The sequence below is a fragment of the Chiloscyllium plagiosum genome, chromosome 2, assembly GCF_004010195.1.
Source record: "Chiloscyllium plagiosum isolate BGI_BamShark_2017 chromosome 2, ASM401019v2, whole genome shotgun sequence".
NCBI lineage: Eukaryota > Metazoa > Chordata > Chondrichthyes > Orectolobiformes > Hemiscylliidae > Chiloscyllium > Chiloscyllium plagiosum.
In genome coordinates this window covers 88,091,325-88,111,162 of record NC_057711.1, presented here as the reverse complement: position 1 = coordinate 88,111,162, position 19,838 = coordinate 88,091,325, and the positions used below count along the sequence as shown (strand labels likewise).

Here is a 19,838-nt window from a genome sequence, read left to right as displayed (position 1 = left end):
TGACCCAATTCAGCTTCTTAGCTTCGAACCCAGTATCACAGATTCTATTATCCATCTCGTTGAGAACATTCTACATGATTCTGAGAAATGGCTGAGTGCTTTGCTTACAATCAAGGCTTGTAAATTTCAGGCAGTACTGCCTACTGAACTTCTGGGCAAATAGTTCCAGTAACACTGGCATATACCTGTCAATGTGGAAAATTTTGCATGTCATAATAGTTTTAAATATATGGCAGTATTGGTTTAATAATATTTATACAATTGTTAGCACTAAATAAGTTAACACATTAAATAAAATTCAAGGAGGTTGTTCCACATGCTCCCAATTTTGCATCAGTTTCATTTCATGCTAGTGCTGTGACTTTTTGCTCTGAAGCAGAATTGGATTCTGTTGAAAAGACGCATTTTGTTGAAGCTTTTCATAGAATTATAGAGATGTACAGCAGGGAAACAGACCCTTTGGTCCAACTGGTCCATACTGACCAGATACCCTAAATTAATCTAGTCCCATTTGCCAGCACTAGGCCCATATCTATCTAGACCTGTTCTATTGATATACCAATTCAGATGCCTTTTAAATCCTGTAAGTGTACCAGCCTCCTCCACTTCTTCTGGCAGCTCATTCCATACTAGTATCACCCTCTGTGTGAAAAGGATGCCCGTTGGGTCCCTTTTTTAACCTTTCCCCCCTCCCTCTTATTTTGGATCTCCCCACCCATCCCAGGGAAAATAGCTTGTCTATTTAACCTATCCATGCCCCTCATGATTTTATAAACCTCAAAGTCACCTCAGCCTCCGATAGGGCTATTTTCGCTGGAGCAATCTAGTCAGCCTCTCCCTATAGTTCAAACCCTGCAACCCTGACAACATTCTTGTAAACCTTTAGTGAACCCTTTCAAGTTTCACAACATCCTTCCAATAGCAGGAAGACCAGAATTGCATGCAATATCCTGTACAGTTGCAAAATGACCTACTAACTCTTGTACTCAGTGTACTGACCAAATGCTGCCTTGACTATCCTGTCTACTACTTTCAAGGAGCTATGAACCTGCACTCCAATGTCTGATTGTTCAGCAACACTCTCCAGGACCTTACCATTAAATGTAAACGTCCTGCCCTGATTTGCCTTCCCAAAATGCAACACCTTGCATTTATCTAAATTAAAGCTCCATCTGCCACTCCTTAGCCCATTGGCCCATCTGATCATGATTCAGTTGTACTCTGAGGTAACCTCCTTCACTGTCTACCCCCAATTTTGATGTCATCTGCAAGCTTACTAACAATACCTCCTATGTTCACATCCAAATATTTTTTGGAAATGACTAAATGTAGTGTACTTAGTACCGATCCTGTGACACACCGCTGGTCACAGGCCTCCAGTCTGAAAAGCAACTCTTCACTTCCATCCTCTGTCTTCTACCTTTGAGTCAGTTATATGTCCAAGTGGATAGTTCTCCCTGTATTCCATGTGGTCCACCCTTGCTAACCAGTCTACCATGAAGAACCTTGTTGTACTGCCTTACTGAAGTACATATAAATCATGTTCACTGCTCTGCCCTCATCAATTCTCTTCGTTAACACTTCAGAAGACTCCATTAAGTTAGTGTGACATGATTTCCCGCGCACAAAGCCATGTTGACAATCCTTAGTTCCTTCCCTTCCAAATGCATGTGAATCCTGTCCCTCATGATCCCCTCCAACAACTTGCCCACCACCAATGGCTGGCTCACTGGTCAAGATTGCCAATGAATTCCAAAAAGCTTGGCACTCATCCACGGACTCCATCAATAAACACATTGACCTCGACCCAATATATTAACCACAGCAATGAACAACCGGAATCAGCAACCAAAAGCAATGGCAATAAATTCCAACCAACACAGTGCAGCGACACATCACAGGAGGCTCCACAGCACTAAGGATGTCACATAGAAATAGAATGAAACGTCTCCAAGCCAAATTCACAGTTCGGCGAACGTACCCACAACAACTGCAATCGGTCTATAGTTCTCCAGCTTTTCCTTACCACCTTTCATAAATATTAGCACCACGTTGGCCAACCTCCAATCTTCTGGCACCTCACCTGTTACAAATTATGTTACAAATAACTCCAAGATGTCCAGCAATCACTTCCCTAACATCCCAAACAGATCTAGGGTACACCTGATTAGATCCTTCAGATTTGTCCACCTTAATGCATTTTAAGCCGTCCAGCAGAAATATGGACATTTTTCAAGATGTCACTATTTATTTCTTCACCTTCTACATCTTTCATATTCTTCTCCACAGTAAACACTAATGCACAATACTTGTTTAGTATCTTCCCCCATGTCCTGCAGTTCTACACATAGGCAACCTTGCTGATCTTTAAGGGGTCCTATTCTCTCCCTAGTTACTCTTTTGTCCTTGGGGTTAAGGAGAATCGAAAGGGATTCAACGAATACACTATTTGTCAAAGCTATCTACATCCCTCCTGATCTCCCTCTTTATATTTTTCTAGGGATTCACTCGATCTCTACTGTCTATACCTGACATGTGCTTCCTCCTTTTTGTTACTCTCTTACTAGTTTTCATCTTTGATTGTTCAGGACAAATGTTATGATTTGCAAATTTCAAGCAATCGCAGTGTGTACTTGGGAAAGGGTGCTGATTGGATGGAATGTTGATTTTGGCGGAGACATTGCCATGCTGAAAGTGACAGGAAACTGCATGCTCCTCCATTTTGAGTAATTCAAAAAAGGCACAAAGCTTGAACATGTTCCTTTTTATAACTGGCCCCTGTGTATATATGTTGCTTCTGACAAGTGTAAATGAGTCCATATTAGAAGCTCAAAATATTACATTTGTGAGATTACTGGGTACTCTGGTTCAGCAGATGCTGCCATGTCAAACAGTTTTTTTTTGGGTTCTCCAAACACAGGCTGGTTGAGTATGGTCAATGCCTGTTACTAGCAGAAATTGGATTATTGCAAAGCCATATCAAGGCTTTGTTGTGGAATTTTGACTGTACTACTTCAAAGTGGATTATTCCAAGTATTTCACACTTTAACATTGTGTTTGAAGCAATTCCTTTTTTTACAAAAGTCGATTTATTAAGGCATCAGGATATATTTTTAGGTATTTTTCTTGTTGGAAACCTGTAATAAATCATGTCAAAGTGTTTTGTTTCACGTTTTCTCTTCCTCCTGTATCCAAATATTATGAACCCTTTTGATCCTAAATGATCTGTTTAATAGCAGTTATTACTGATGTTAACCTGGCCTGGAAAGTTTGTAGTCTAATGTTTCAATTCAATTGAAACACGCAGAGTTGGAAACTCTGTTTTCGTTGCAATCTGGTAGCATTTGCAAAGAAATTGAATCAGTGGGAGGTTTTCAAAAATGAACAGGTTTTCTGATTCTCCAATTTAGCTGTTTAAAGCACCCGTGTGAACACTGAGTTTAAGAATAAAATTGTGCCTGTATTATCTGGCCCTTTACAGTTTAAATGTACGTCTTTGATCTTGTGTAATATCTTTATCCTGGTTGTCAATGGCAGAAATCCACAACTTGGTATATAAACTGTTGGTGGTGTTCCCTCTTCAGTTAGATTTTATGGTGTTACGGACCTGACCAGACCCCCCCCCCCCACCCCCTCATATATTAAGGAGGTAGCCTGGACCCTAACTTTATCGTACATTAAAGGTAAATGTCGGTCTGTGTTCCAGATGTAATTTCAGTGGTCAAACTACTTGACATTAGGCAAATCACTGTAGTTAAAATATAACAGAAGAAAAAAGAATTTGGAATAACTTAACTCTGTTGGAAAAATAACAGAATAATAGATTATTTTACTACTAAACAGTAACTATTCCAATGTCATAACATCCCATTTAAAAATACCCTTGGCAAAAGGCAAGTTCAGAAAAAACATGTAGTCACATGCAGTTCTCCTATCCAGGAGGTGAAACCATCAAAAGACAATTCTGAGAGAGTGGGTTAGCAGTTGGGAGAGGTTCACTGCCTTCTAACCCTGCTGAGACCCCAGCAACGATGACTAAAAGCAATTAAAATTCTTGGATCTGTAAGAGCTTAATCGCACCCATTCAGGCTGCTTCCATTGTTCCAACTTTTTTTTTTAAAAAGCCCCAAGGCTTCACAATTTGTTTAGCTTCTCAGACTGCTCAGCGCCTGTTCCCCAATCTCAATTTAAAAGAAACCAGGACAAAACATACACCTTAAAGTCACAGTGGATGAATCTGTTGCTTCGTGAGTTAATTTTTCTGTTCAGTACCTGCTGTTGTATTTTAAACAGAAACTTCTTTAAGTATCTGACAGATAAACAATTACAAATAAGCAATGTTTAAGATCTGACCTTCAATTCATATTAATGGACTATTTTATTGCATGATTAGATGATTTATTAATGATGTGCAGAAGAGTGATGATTCAACTTTGATACTAAGTATGATACAAATTCTGCTGAGCATCATTTATCCATAAAATAAATAGAACTTCCGTTCACTAAATATGGACCTAAACCTGGTGTGTGATGCTGGCAACCCAACAAATGATGTGGATTCGTCAAGTGCAGATTTACGTAATATAATAAATTCTTCTGATCACTACGAACAGCAGACTGTGTTGCCAGTTGATTGAATGCTGCTGCTTGTGGGGAAAAAGGAGTCGATGCAAACTCTCGGTCTTGCTCTCTCATTGGCTGCTCAATGTACCATTCCTAAAGGATTTGGAAGCATGTTGTGCCCACATGTTGACCAGATTAGGGTGATTTCTGATGAAAAGCAGTGAGTTAGAGGGGTTGTCTACCCAGTTAAGAACAGTTTAAGGAATGTATCCTACTTTTTTTAATCCATGTATGCTTCATTTACGTTAATTTGATTTCTTTCTTTTGCCTTTAAAGTACAAAGAAAATTACAGCACAGAACAGACCCTCCGCCCCTCCTCCAAACCTGCGCCGACCCAGATCCTCTATGCAAACCTGTCGCCTATTTTCTAAGGATCTGAATCCCTCTGCTTCCTGCCCATTCATGTATCGTCTTAAATGACACTATTGCTTCCACCCCAACCACATCAGCTGGCACCGCGACCCAGGCACCCACTACCCTCTGTGTAAAGAGCTTTCTCTCTCAAACTCACGCCACCTTGAACTCATGACCCCTAGAAATTGAGTCCTCCACTTTGGGGGAGAAAAAAATTCTTGCTGTCAACCTTTTCAAACTTGTCATGATTTTGTAGACCTCAATCTGGTTGCCCCTCAACCTCCTCCTTTCTAATGAAAATAATCTTAATCTATTCAACCTGTCTTCATAGCTAGTGCCCTCCATACCAGGCAACATTCTGGTTAATCTCCTCTGTACCCTCTTGAAAGAATCCAAATCTTTTTGGTAATGTGGCAACAAGAACTGTTACGCAGTACTCCAAATGTAGCTGAACCAAAGTCCTACACAACTGTAACATGACCTCCCAACTCTTGTACTCTATACCCATCCAATGAAGGAAAGCATGCCGTATGTCTTTTTGATCCCGCTATTGACGTGCATTGCCACCTTCAGGGTACAATGGAATTGAAGACCCAGATCTCCTGTACATCAGTTTTCTCCAGGGCTTTTCCTTTAATGTATTGTTCATTCTTGAATTGGATCTTCCAAAATGCATCACCTCGCATTTGCCCAGATTGAACTCCACCTGCCATTTCTCTGCCCAACTTTCCCATCTATCTATATTCTGTTGCATTCTGTGATAGTCCTCTTCACTATCTGCTACTCCACCAATCTTAAGGTCATCTGCAAACTTACTAATCAGACCACCTATGCTGCCTTCCAGATCATTTATGTACATCACAAACAACAGTGGACCCAGCATAGATCCCTGTGGAATACCACTGGTCACAGGTCTCCATTTTGAGAAACTCCCTTCCACTACTACACTGTCTCCTGTTGCCCAGTTCTTTATCCATCTAGCCAGTACACCCTGGACCCCATGCGACTTCACTTTCTTCTTCAGCTTACTATGGAGAACCTTATGAAATGCCTTATTGAAGTCCATGTATATGACACCTACAGCCCTTCCCTCATCAATCAACTTTGTCACTTCCTCAAAAAAGATTCTATTAAGTTGCTAAGACATGACCTTCCCTGCACAAAACCATGCTGCCTATCACTGATAAGCCCATTTTCTTCCAAATGTAAATAGTTACTATCCCTCAGTATCTTCTCCAACAGCTTCCTGACCACTAACATCAGGGTCACTGGTCTATAATTAGCTGGATTATCCTTGCTACCCCACTTAAGCAAGGGGACAACATTAGCAATTCTCCAGTCCTCCGGCACTTACCCGTGTTCAAGGAAGCTGCAAAGATATCAGTTAAGGCCCCAACTATTTCCTCTATCACTTCCCTCAGTAACCTGGGATGGATCCCATCCGGACCTGGGACTTCTCCACCTTTAATGCCTTTTAGAATACCAAACACTTCATTCCTCCTTATGCTGACTTGACCTAGAGTAATCAAACATCTATCCCTAACCTCCACATCCATCATGTCGCTCTCCTCAGTGAATACCGATGCAAAGTACTCATTACGAATCTCACCCATTTTCTCTGACTCCATGCCTAACTTCCCTCCTTTGTCCTTGAGTGGGCCAACCCTTTCTCTAGTTACCATCGTGCTCTTTTTATCCGAATAAAAGGCTTTGGGATTCTCCTCAACCCTGATTGCTAAAGATATTTCGTGACCCCTTTTAGCCGTCTTAATTTCTCGTTTCAGATTGGTCCTACTTTCCTGATATTCTTCCAAAGCTTTGTCTGTTTTCAGTTGCCTACACGTTATGCTCTCTTTTTCCTCCTGGGCTAGTCTCTCAATTTCACCTGTCATCAATGGCTCCCTAATCTTGCCATTTCTATCCCTAATTTTCCCAGGGACATGTCTGTCCTGCACTCTAACAACATGTTTGAAAGCCTCCCACATATCAAATGTAGATTTACCCTTAAACAGCTGCTCCCAATCTACATTGCTCAGCTCCTGCTGAATTTTGCTACAGTTAGACTTCCCCCAATTTAGCGCACTCATCTTTGACCATGAGTATTCTAATACTTGTGGAATTCTGATTGCTATTTCCAAAGTAATCCCCTACTAAAACTTAAACTCATTTCCCAACACCAGATCCAGTATGGCCCCTTCCCGAATTGGACTGTTTACATACTGCTCTATAAAACCCTCCTGGATGCTCCTTACAAGTTCTGCTCTATCTAAACCCCTAACATTAAGAATCCCTGTTAATGTTGGGAAAATTTAAAATTTACCATCACGACTACACCTTTGCTCCTACATCTTTCCATAATCTGTTCGTGTATTTGTACCTCTATCTCCTTTATGGCTGTTGGGAGGCCTATAGTACAGTCTCAATGGTACCGCACCCTTCCATTTCTGCCCTCTGCCCATATTGCCTCACTGCTTGAGTTCACCATACCGCCGTCCTTTAGCACAGCTGTGATATCCTCTGACCAGTAATATACGTCCTCCACCTCCCTGTCTATCCCACCTGAAGATCACTAGGCAGGAATGTTCCCTCCCAGTCGAGGAACACGACAGCGGTCAAGAACATTCGGCCTCTGATCTTCAGGTGACCATCCACCAAGGCAGACTTCAACATATGTAACAATGCAGAGTGGCCAAGCAGAGGCTACTAGCCAACTTTGGTACCCATGCGGACTGCCTCAATGGGACCTTCGGTTCACCCAGTAAAGTACACTCACTCACTCTCTCTCGCTCGCTCTCATACACACACTCTCTTACATACTCTCAGACTCACTTGCATACATGCACACCTACACCCCTCTCGCGCTCTCGCACACGCACACATGTTTGTCTCTCTCGTATACGCACACACAAGTACAAGTCTATGGGGTGAATTTGCATTGCAGAATTATCTTTGCAGATACATCCTATTTTGCTCAAAAACTGCATGATCTGCAGGCAGTCAATCCCTGTAATATTTTATAAGTTCCATGTTGGAAATAGAATCCGTCTGACTCAAAATTGGGATACAAGCATGCATTGTCTGAGCTGAGATGTCATTTATTTTATATAAAACCTGAAGCTATCTCGAGAATGTGACTTAAAAGTTCTGGGGTTTACTTGTTGCAACCCGTTATGAAAGACTTGACAGCAATCTAGGTTTCTTCAATATAGCATTTCAGTTGTGTGACACTAATCTTTTGCTATAAATTCTGTGTCTGAAGGAGCAGCACTCAAAGTTCCTGCTTCCAAATAAATCTGTTGGACTGTAATCTGGTGTTATGAATTTTTAAGTTTGTCCACCCCAGCCCCCCACCGACTCCTCTACATAATGTTCCCTTGGTGAGCCATTCCCCCAACAGTATCCAAAACAGTATACCTGTTTTGGAGGGAGATGACCTCAGGGGACACCTGCACTGCCTTCCTGCTCTTTCTCTGCCTTTTGGACACCCAATCCCTTTCTCCCTCAGCAATCCTAATCTGCAATGTGACCAATTCAGTAAACGTACCATCCCTCCTATACCTTCCACCCTTCACCTTGAATTTATGTCCCCTTGTACACTCTATTGTACCCGGGGAAAAGGTTTCTGACTGTCTACTCTATCTATTCCTCTGATCATCTTATAAACCTCTGTCAAGTCACCCTTCATCCTTCGCCGTTCCAATGAGACAAGGCCTAGCACACTCAACCTATCCTCGTACGACCTATTCTCCATTCCAGGCAACATCTTGGTAAATCTTCTCTGCACCCTCTCCAAAGCTTCCACATCTTTCCTAAAGTGAGGCGACCAGAACTGCACACAGTACTCCAAATGTGGCCTAACCAAGGTCCTGTACAGCTGCAACATCACCTCATGACTCTTGAATTCAATCCCTCTGCCAACGAACGCTAATACACCATAGGCCTTCTTACAAGCTCTATCCACCTGAGTGGCAACTTTCAAAGATCTATGAACATAGACCCCAAGATCCCTCTGCTCCTCTACCTTACTAAGAACCCTACCGTTAACCCTGCATTCTTTTTTGTCCTTCCAAAATGGACGACCTCACACTTGACAGGGTTGAACTCCATCTGCCACTCCTCAGCCCAGCTCTGCATCATACCTAAGTCCCTTTGCAGCCGACAACAACCCTCCTCACTATCCATAACTCCACCAATCTTCGTATCGTCTGCAAATTTACTGACCCACCCTTCAACTCCCTCTTCCAAGTCATTAATAAAAATTACAAACAGCAGAGGACCCAGAACTGATCCCTGCGGAACTCCATTTGTAACTGGGCTCCAGGCTGAATAATTACCATCTACCACCACTCTCTGACTTCGACCGGTTAGCCAGTTTTCTATCCAACTGGTCAAATCTCCCTCTATCCCATGCCTCCTGACTTTCCGCATGAGCCTACCATGGGGAACCTTATCAAATGCCTTATTAAATTCTTCTATTTGGAATTCATGATGTAAATGTAACTAAAATTGAACTTGGAAATTCTTCTTTGAAGTAAAGTCTGGTTGCCACTGAGACATATTTTACTCCTTTTTGCAGTTTCATAGGTGGATGAGTTTGAAGTAACTTTGCTTTTTCCCATTTGACTCTATTAGTTTGCAAAACAATTTCCAAATAGGGGAGTATATAGCTGAGCTCATCTGCTTTGAAATATAATTGTAATTTGTTAAAATTTAATTGCAGACAATTCCTGATGAAGCCAGATTCATTCTGGATTGCATTAGTTTTAATATGTAAAAGTTTAATTTTGTAGCTCAAAAATGCAACCTAATGTAATAGCTGACTCCACGTATGGAGTCAGCTATTACAAGGGGGCATAGCTTTAAATTAAGGGGAGGTAGATATAGGACAGATGTTAGGGGTAAGTTCTTTACTCAGCGAGTCGTGAGTTCATGAAATGCCCTGCCAGTAGCAGTGGTGGACTCTCCCTCATTATGGGCATTTAAGCGGGCATTGGATAGGCATATGGGGGATAGTGAGCTAGTGTAGGTTAGGTGGGCTTGGATTGGCGCAACATCGAGGGCCGAAGGGCCTGTACTGCGCTGTATTCTTCTATGTTCTATAATAAGACCATACTGTTCCAAAAAAAATTGTAACTGCCAAATTTGATGGGAAAAAGTGAAGATTACTGATATTCAAAAAAGTCTGTATTTAATATTTTTACACCTTTGGTACTAATACTGTTAGAATAAGCTAATGTCTGACAAAAAAAAGCAAGTTGTGTTTTATGTTTCATTGTGAAGTAATTAGCAGATGACAGCTTTCCTTCCTGTTGCTGTTGGTTTTACGACAGACATACTAAATGGTGCATCATCTGTCTGAAGAGAAAAAAAGTGATTGTTTGTGCAGTCCCAGAATACTACTGCTAACTATGATCATCTAAAGAGTCATCACTAAGTTTAGTGGCAATAAATGGTGTATTGATTTTGTTCTAAATGATATTGATCTGTCAGAGTTGAGTCAGTTAAACAAGGTAAGTAACAATCCCTTTATCTGTTCACTGTCTGTGTTTTGTTAACTGCTGCTCTTTAAGCTATTTTATTATGAGACAACCGTGCTTTCTCTCAATAAGGGACCTTGATCAGATGAGCTGATGGGCCGAGTTTGGCAGATGGAGTTTAATTTAGATAATTGAAGTGCTGCATTTTGGAAAGGCAAATCAGGGCAGGATTAATGGTAAGGTCTTGAGAGTTGCTGAACAAAGAGACTTGAGTACAGATCCGTAGTCCCTTGAAAGTGGAGTCTCGGGTAGATAGGATAGTGAAGAAGGCATTTGGTATGCTTGCCTTTCTTGGTCACTGCATTGTGTAGGAGTTGGGAGGTCGTATTGCGGCTGTACAGGATAGTGGTTAGGCGAATTTTGGAATACTGCATGCAATTCTAGTCATCTTGCTATAAGAAAGGATGTTGTGAAATTTGAAAAGGTTCAGAAAAGATTTACAAGGATGTTGCCAGGGTTGGAGGGCTTGAGCTCTGGGGAGAGGCTGAGTAGGTTGGGGATTTTTTTCCCTCCAGCGTCAGATGCTGAGAAGTTTATAAAGTGATGAGTAATATCTGGTGAATAGCCAAGGTCTCTTCTCCAGGATGGGGGAGTCTAAAACTAGAGGGCGTAGGTTTAAAGTGAGAGGGGAAAGATTTAGTAAAGAGCTAAGTGACAACTTCTTCATGGAGTGTGATGTGTGTATAGAATGAAATGCCAGAGGAAGTGGAGGCTGGCACAATTACAGCATTTAAAAGGCATCTGGGTGGGTATATGGATAGGAAGGGTTTAGAGGGATATGGGCCAAATGCTGACAAATGGGACTAGATTAATTTAGGATATCTGATTGGAAAGAAGAGTTGAATTGAAGGATCTGTTTCCATGCTGTACAGCTTTGACTCTAAATGAAAATCTCCATTTGATGGTATCTGTGGTGTCAGCAAATTTTTATTGTATCTATGAATTCTTAGAGATACTGCTTTTCATTGCAAGTCTGGCAGTGCGTTTGCTGAATTGTTTTCACTGTACTATTGTTAAACTTTGGCTTTTGTTTCAATCCTCTCTTCCTCCAGTGCCAGAGAAATGAAATTGGTCAAGGTTTTAGATTGGTTTCACTTTTCTGTTAGAATATCATACATGAGTTAGTTAGAATTTCTGTAACAACCAGACACTTACTTTTTACTGGTCAATATACTATAGTGGGTTGGATGACACATTTGTATGTGCAATGGTGTTCCTTATTACATGTGGGTTCTTTTCTTCTGCCCCTCCAGTGAAATAACTGAAGGACAATACTTCAGAAGCTCAAAAATACCATGGAAGGGAAAATTGGTCTATGCTAGTAATGTGGTAGCTGGTAGTAGATCAGACTGTAATAATGTACCTGATTTTCGTAAAAACCAGAAGAACTGCTGAGGCTATAAATCAGAAACTAAAACAGAAATTGCTGGAAAAGCACTGCATCTGTGGAGAGAAATCAGTACTAAGGAAGGGTCTCGCACATGCTGCCAGACCTGCTGAGCTTTACCAGCAATTTCTGTTTATGAACCATTTTTTTGTCTATTGAAATTTGTTGAAAAGAAATATGCATAAATAGATTTCATCCCCACTATGCGTTATCCCAGGTTGTGTTTTATTTTGAGAGATGTTCATGTTTCAGTTGCACCTTAATGATCCTGCAAGTAAAACCTTTTTTGGCTTCTTCTCTAGGTATCAGCAACTTTTGCAGCAAGCTTGGTAACCAGTCCTGCCATTGGTGCTTATCTTTCAAATAAATATGGTGATAACCTTGTGGTACTCGTAGCCACTGTGATTGCTGCATTGGACATTTGCTTCATCTTGGTAGCTGTCCCTGAATCTCTCCCTGAGAAGATTCGATCAGCTTCCCGGGGATCACCTTTCTCATGGGAGCAAGCAGACCCTTTTTCTGTAAGTATTTGATTATCTTTATATGAGCTAAACTTCTCCATCTATAGAACCCTATGAGCTATCTGAATTTTTTTTGTTTTATCATGCTCCTGTGAAGTACTTCAGGATGTTTTAGCGTTAAAGGCACTATATGAATGCAAATTATTCTTGTTGATATCTATCTATTTTTATTTTCTTAAAGTGCACCGACATAGTTTCACAATCTTGTACGCTGGCTGATGTCTGCATTAAGTTACTCTGAGGCAGAACTTCATCGTTCATTTATGCATGAATTCATTTCACAATATGGAATGGACTTTTCCAAAATATCTCAATTTTTGGTAACATCAGTATTTTAGCAGATTTATAGAACTTAAAACTGTAAGCAATATTGTAAAAAAAAAAATGAAATTCTTAAACTGCTACTTGTTGAAGCTCATTATGAAAGCACTTGTATGAAAAATGTCATTTTTAATCAAAAAGATAATCTCTGGATTATTACCTGAGCCACAAGCAAATTAGCACAGCATTAACAAGATTAAAGAGGTAAACACTTGGCTCAAAGATTGCTATGGGAGAAACTAGTTCAAATTGATTCAACACTGACACCTGTACTGGAGAAGGACGGAGCTGTTCCAACCTATCAGGTTCCATCTGAATCATACCAGTGCCAGAGTCCTTGTGAACCACGTAACTAAGACCGTGAATAGCGGATTTTAACCAAAATAGTGGGGAGATGGGTTCAGTTGCATGGCAAAAAGATAAATTTAAGGAGAGCTCAAAGAGGTTATTAAAGTTTGCTGAACAGATAATAAGACAGAATATATAGAGAGTCAGGAAATTAACTTCAGGCTAAGTAGATAAGGGGCCATCTATGACAAGGGGAGCAGTCAACACAGGACTCTTGAGGGTGTTGTACTTAAATGCATGCAGTAGATAAAACGGGGTAAATGAACTTGTAATCCAGATCGAAATTGGCAAGTACGATGTTGTGGTTCTCAGAAGGACTTGGCTTCAAGGTGATCAGTGCTGGGGACTAAACATCTAACAATATTATTGAAAGAGTGGGTAGAGGGAATGGGGTTGTCTTGTTAAGAAATTAGATTAAATCCATAACAAGAAGTGTTATAGAGTCAAAAGGCTTAGAATTTGTGGGTGGAGTTGAGGAACCACAAAGGATAAAGACCTTGATAGGAGTTATATACAGGTTATTAACAGTAGTCAATGTGAGGAAGAAAATAGATCGAAAGATAGTAAAGGCATGCGAGAGAATCACTATAACAGTAATAGTAGGGACTGCAGTATGCAAATAGACTGGAAAAAAATCAGGTTGGTAGTAATCTCATAAAAGGGAAATCATGTAATGGCTGCTAGGTTTTTTTGGGAGCTGATTGTGATACAGCTCATGAATGAGTAGGCAATTCTGGATTTAATAATATGTAATAAAATAGACTGAATTAGGAAGCCTAAGGTGAAGGCACCCCAAGGGTACAGTGATCATAATGTGGTAGAATTCACCCTGCGGTTTGAGGGAGAAGTTGGAAACAGGTGTAATAGTATAATAATTGAGTAAACATCACCACAAAGACGTCAGGGAGAAACTGGCCAGACTTGATTGGAAGGGGAGCCTAACAGGAGAGATGGTAGAGCAGCAATGGTAGGAGTTTCTGGGGATAATTTGCGAAGTACTGCAGAAACTCATCCCAAGGAAGAAGTAACATACCAAGGGGAGGATGAAGCAATCATGGTTCACAAGGGAGGTCAGGGACAGCATAAAAGCAATTGAAAAAGCACACTATATGGTGCAGGTTAGTAGGAAGTTAGAGGATTGAGAAGCCTTTAAAACAGAGGATAGCATTTTGTTTTAAAAAAGCAGTGGTGTGGAGGTGGAAAGGGGCATTTATAGATAGTGGTGATAATGGGGTCTTTTTCAGAATGACAGCCAGTGACTAGTGGAGTTCCACAGGAGTCTGTTTTGGGGCCACAATTATACATGTCATACGTTAATGATCTAGACAAAGGAACAGCGATAACTGTTGCTAAGTTTACAGATGAGACAAAGATTTGTGGTGGGATAGGTAGTGTTCAGCAATTGAGGAGGCTACAGAAGAACATAAACAGGCTAGGAGAGTGGGCATTCTGGATCAGTGGTGCTGGAAGAGCACAGCACTTCAGGCAGCATGATTTTGCCTGTCCTTGGATGCTGCCTGAATTGCTGTGCTCTTCCAGCACCACTGATCCAGAATCTGGTTTCCAGCATCTGCAGTCATTGTTTTTACCTAGGAGAGTGGGCAAATAAGTGTCTGGTAGAATGCAATATGGAGTAAGTGTGACGTGCACTTTGGTAGGAAGAATAGAGGCTTGGGCTATTTCTAAATGGCGAAAGACTTCAGAAATCTGAAGCTCAGAGGAACTTGGGAGCCCTGTTCAGGATTGTCGTAAGGTTAAAATGGAAGTGCGATTGGCAATTAAGAAGGCAAGTGTAATGTAAGGATTCCGTTCTGGAGGGTGAGAATATAAGAGGAGAGATGTACTGTTGAAGCTGTATCAGGCTCTGGTCAGACTGAATTTGAAACATAGTGAGCGGTTTTGGGCCCCATACCCCAGGAAAGATGTGCCAGCATTTGAGGGGCTCCGAAGGATGTGTAAAAGAATGATTTCAGAGATGAGGAGCCATTGGGGTCTATAGTTCTGTACTGATGGAATTTAGAAGGATGAGGGGGATCTGATTGAAACATAGAGTACAGAGAAGCCTGGATAGAGTGGACACAGTGAAGATGTTTCCACTGCAGGAGGGAAACGAGGACCCGAAGGCACAGCCTCAGAGTGAAGAGATGACTCTTTAGAACTGAGATGAGGGGGAATTTCTTCATCCAGAGGGTGGTTAATCTATGGAACTCATTACCACAGACAGCAGTGCAGGACAGATCATTGAGAGTCTTTGATGTGCATAGGCAGGGTCTTGATTGGTAAGGGAATCAACGATTATGGGGAATAGGAAGAAGAATCATATCAGCTGTGATCTACTGATGAAGCATATTTTGTCATAGAGATGGCCAGCACAGAAACAGACCCTTCGGTATAACTCATCCACGTTGACAGATATCCTAAATTAATATAGTCCGATTTGTCAGCATTTGGCCCGTATCTCTCTAAATCTTTCTATTCATATACCCTTCCAGATATCTTTTAAATGTTGTAATTGTACCAGCCTGCACCACTTCCTCAGGCAGCTTATTGCACACATGCACCACACTGTGAAAATGTTGCCTCTTGTGTGCTTTTTTTAAATCTTGCCCCTCTCACCTTAAACCTATGCCCTCTAGTTTTGGATTCCCCTACCCTTGGCTAATCACTCTGTCCATGCCCTTCATGATTTTATAAACCTCTATAACTTCATCCCTCAGCCTCCACTCCAGGGAAAATAGTCCCAGCCTATTCAGCCTCTCCCTATAGCTCAAACCCTCCAACCCTGGCAGCATCCTTGTAAATCTTTTCTGAGCACTTGGAAGTTTCAGAACTCCCTTCCTATAGCAGGGAGACCAGAATTGAATGCAGTATTCCAAAAGTTGCCTAACCAATATGCTGTGCAGTTACAACATGACCTCCCAACTCCTATGTTCAATGCACTGACCAATAAAGGCAAGCATACCAAACTTCATTATCCTATCTACCTGCGACTCTGAGTTCATATGAACCTGCACTCCAAGATCTTTGTTCAGCAACACTCCCGAGGACCTTATCATTAAGTGTATAAGTTTCCCCTGATTTGCCTTCCTAAAATGCAGCACCTCTCATTTATTTAAATTAAACTCCATCTGCCACCCCTTGCCCCATCTGATCAAGATCCAGTTGTATTCTGAGGTAACCACCTTTTGTTGTCCATTACACCTCCAATTTGTGTCATCTGCAAATTTACTGACTACACCTCCTTTGTTCACATTCAAGTCATTTATTTAAATGATGAAAAACAGTGGACCCAGCACCGATCCTTGTGGTACACTGCTGGTCACAAGGCTTCAGTCTAAAATGCAACTTTCCACCACCACCACACACTCTTCTGCTTTTGACCCAGTTATATATCCAAATGGCTGATTCTCCCTGTATTCCATATGATCTAACCCTTGCTAACCAGTCTCCCATGAGGAACCTTGTCAAACACCTTAATGAAGTCCACTCAGATCAGGTCCACTGCTCTGCCCTCATTAACCTTCTCAAAAAAGATCAATCAAATTAGTGAGACACTATTTCCCATGCACAAAGCTATGTTGACAATCCCTAATCAGTCCTTGCCTTTTCAAATACATGTAAATCCTGTCCCTCCTGATTCCTTCCAACAACTTGCCCACCACCAAGTCAGTCTAACTGATCTATAGTCCTTGGCTTTTCCTTACCACCTTACGTAAATATTGGCACCACGTTAGCCAACCTCCAGTCTTCTCGTACCTCACCTATGGCAATCGATGATAGAAATATCTCAGCAAAGGGCCCAGCAATCACTTCCCTAGTTTTCCAGAGTTGTAGAGTACATTTGTTCAGGGACTTATTCACTTTTATGCGTTTTAAGCCGTCCACCGCCTCTGTAATATGGACATTGTTCAAGATTTAGTATTTATTTCCCCACGTTCTATATCTTTCATATCCTTCTCACCATAAACACTGATGCAACAGACTTGTTTAGTAAACACCCCCACCAATCTCCTGCAGTTGCACACAGTCAGCCTTGCTGATCTTTTAAGGGGCCCTATGCTCTTTTTAAAAAAAGCATCACTGTTCCAGGCTAACTTAGTACCTTTGTTTGATATTTTTAAATTTTAATCTAGAGGCTGATCTCAATAAAGCATATAATCAAAAACAAGTCCACGCTACTCACTATTATAGATTTACAAAAGCAAAACAGTAAGGTTATGCTTTAAAAAGCCATTTAGCTGCTCCAATGCTATGAGCTCTCTCTCACAAACTTCTCCAAGGTCAGCTGGGAATTTTGCTGTTTGTCAATTTTTTCTTAGATGAACTCCAATTTCCAGGGATACTTAAAATCAAACAGCAGAGCAGTCAGCTGTGCAGGTTCACTGCTGGGTTAGACAGCAGTGCAAGGTTATTTCTCCATTTGATTCGTTTCCCAGTGGTCACTGCCTTTGTCTTCCTCCCTTTTAAAGTGCTTATTTGATTTTTTTCCCTAAATCTGGAACAATGCAACTGCTTATAAATCAGTAGTTACTGCTCCTGGGATTTGAGGAAATCCACTCCACACTGAATATACCTCATAAAAAGAGCAGAGCAGGTATTATAGCCACAATTTTTTTCCATCCTCCATCTTAGATTACCCAGAATCTTTGATGGACAGAATGGCATAATTCTGCTCCTATATCTTATGGTCTTCTAGTCTTAATTGGATATTTAAATCAGTGATATAAGATTTTTTAAAAATGTACATTTTTTTATTAGGGGCAGCATGGTGGCTCAGTGTTTACCACTGCTGCCTCACAGCGCCAGGGACCCGTGTTCGATTCCTGCCTTGGGCGACTGTGTGGAGTTTGCATGTTCTCCCCGTGTCCACGTAGGATTCCTCCCGGTGCTTCGATTTCCTCCCACAATCCAAAGATGTGCAGGTCAGGTGAATTGGCCATGCTAGATTGCCCTTAGTATTAGTCAGGGGTAAATAAAGGGTAGGGGAATGGGTCTAAGTAGGTTACTCTTCAGAGGGTCGGTGTGGACTTGGGCCGAAAGGCCTGCTTCCATACTGTTGGGAACCTAATCTAACATTCCATTCTGTTCATTCTTTACAAATGCTCCATTTCTGGCTTTTATTGAAACTGGAATTTGGCAACTTCGCTCAGGAATTGTCTTGAAGCTTTAAATATACTAATATCACAGTTTATAGGTCTGCCAAATGATGTACAAAGAACAAAGAAAATTTACATCCCAGGAATAGGCCTTTTGCCTGAGCCGATCCAAATCTACTGTCTAAACCTGTCTCCCAATTCCTAAGCATCTGTATCCCTCTGCTCCCCAACTACTTTGCAACTGTCCAGAAACATCTTAAATGAATCTACCATGCCTGTCTCTACTATCTCTGCTGGTAACGCGTTCCAGGCACCTACCGCCCTCTGTGAAGTACTTGCCGAGTGTATCCCCCTTAAACATTTCACCTCTCGCCTTGAAAGTGTGACTATTCGTTATTGAATCCTTCACCCTGGGGAAAAAGCTTATCTCTATCCACCCTGTCTATACCCTTCATGATTTTGTAAATCTCAATCAGGTTCCCCCTCAATCTCCTTTTTTCTAACGAAAACAATCCTAACCTACTCAACCTCTCTTCATAGCTAGCACCTTCCATGCCAGGCAATATCCTTGTAAACCTTCTCTGCACCCTCTCCAAAGCGACCAGAACTGTACACCGTATTCTAAATAATGCAGCCGAACCAATGTCATGTACAATTTTAACATGACTTGCCGTCTCTTATACTCAATACCCCGTCCAATGAAGGCAAGCATACTCTTTGCCTTCTTGACCACCCTATCCACCTGTGCAGCAACCTTCAGGGTACAATGGACCTGCACTCCCAGATTTCTCTGCTGATCAACTTTTCCCAAGGCTCTTCCATTCAATGTATAATTCACTCTAGAATTAGATTTGCCTAAATGCATCACCTCACGTTTGTCTGGATTGAACTCCATCTGCCACTTTTCTGCCCAACTCTCCAATATATCTATATCCTCCTGTATTCTCTAACAGTCTTTTATGCTTTCTGCTACTCCACCAAATGGTGTATACTCCATTCCTGTTCATGTTTAGGAATTTCAAGTTAACTGTTACTCCCAGTCCTTTTTAGTATTTTTCCATCAATTCTGTTACTTCCTTACAGCTGTATTACTTTCCACTTGTGGTGTTCTGTGCAGTGCTATTAAATTTCAGGATGTTGGACCAAGAATCTTAACTTGTATGTTTCTGATCAGTTTTCCAGTATAATGTAAACAAGTAGTTTAAAGATGACAGAATTGTTTAAGGTAGCATCCTTTTTTTGTTACAGTCCTTGAGGAAAGTTGGGAAGGACATCACTGTGCTGCTCATCTGCATAACTGTATTTCTCTCATACCTGCCTGAGGCTGGACAGTACTCTAGTTTTTTTCTTTACCTTAAACAGGTGAGTCTCATGCATTTTTCATTGCATTTATTGCTATTGTGTGCATTCTCACAATTGCTATTCAGTTCACCTTCAGTGTGCTGAAGCTGTTAAACTAAGGATATAGGCTGAAACACTTATTTTATCAAGCACATTGTCACCTCCTGATTATAGAAGTCTAGTAATTATGCAATTGAATCCTTTTAGCTAAACTTGATGTTTAGAAGGACACTTTTTTCCATATATCCACTTCCTAACTGCAGTTCCTTCATTGAAGCTGTATATCATTTTCAGGGATGTGGTTTCAGT

The 19,838-nt window shown here is 41.1% G+C and overlaps 1 protein-coding gene across 2 annotated transcripts in view; it reads left to right on the top strand.

Moving 5' to 3' along the window:
• Window positions 1–19,838, top strand: part of mfsd14ba (major facilitator superfamily domain containing 14Ba) — a 166,297-nt gene that overhangs the window by 53,514 nt on the left and 92,945 nt on the right. For both annotated transcript variants that reach the window (XM_043713684.1, XM_043713674.1), the window contains exons 6-7: window positions 12,205–12,423; window positions 19,437–19,550. In XM_043713684.1, coding sequence (XP_043569619.1) covers window positions 12,205–12,423; window positions 19,437–19,550 — 333 coding nt within the window. The remainder of the gene's footprint in view (window positions 1–12,204; window positions 12,424–19,436; window positions 19,551–19,838) is intronic.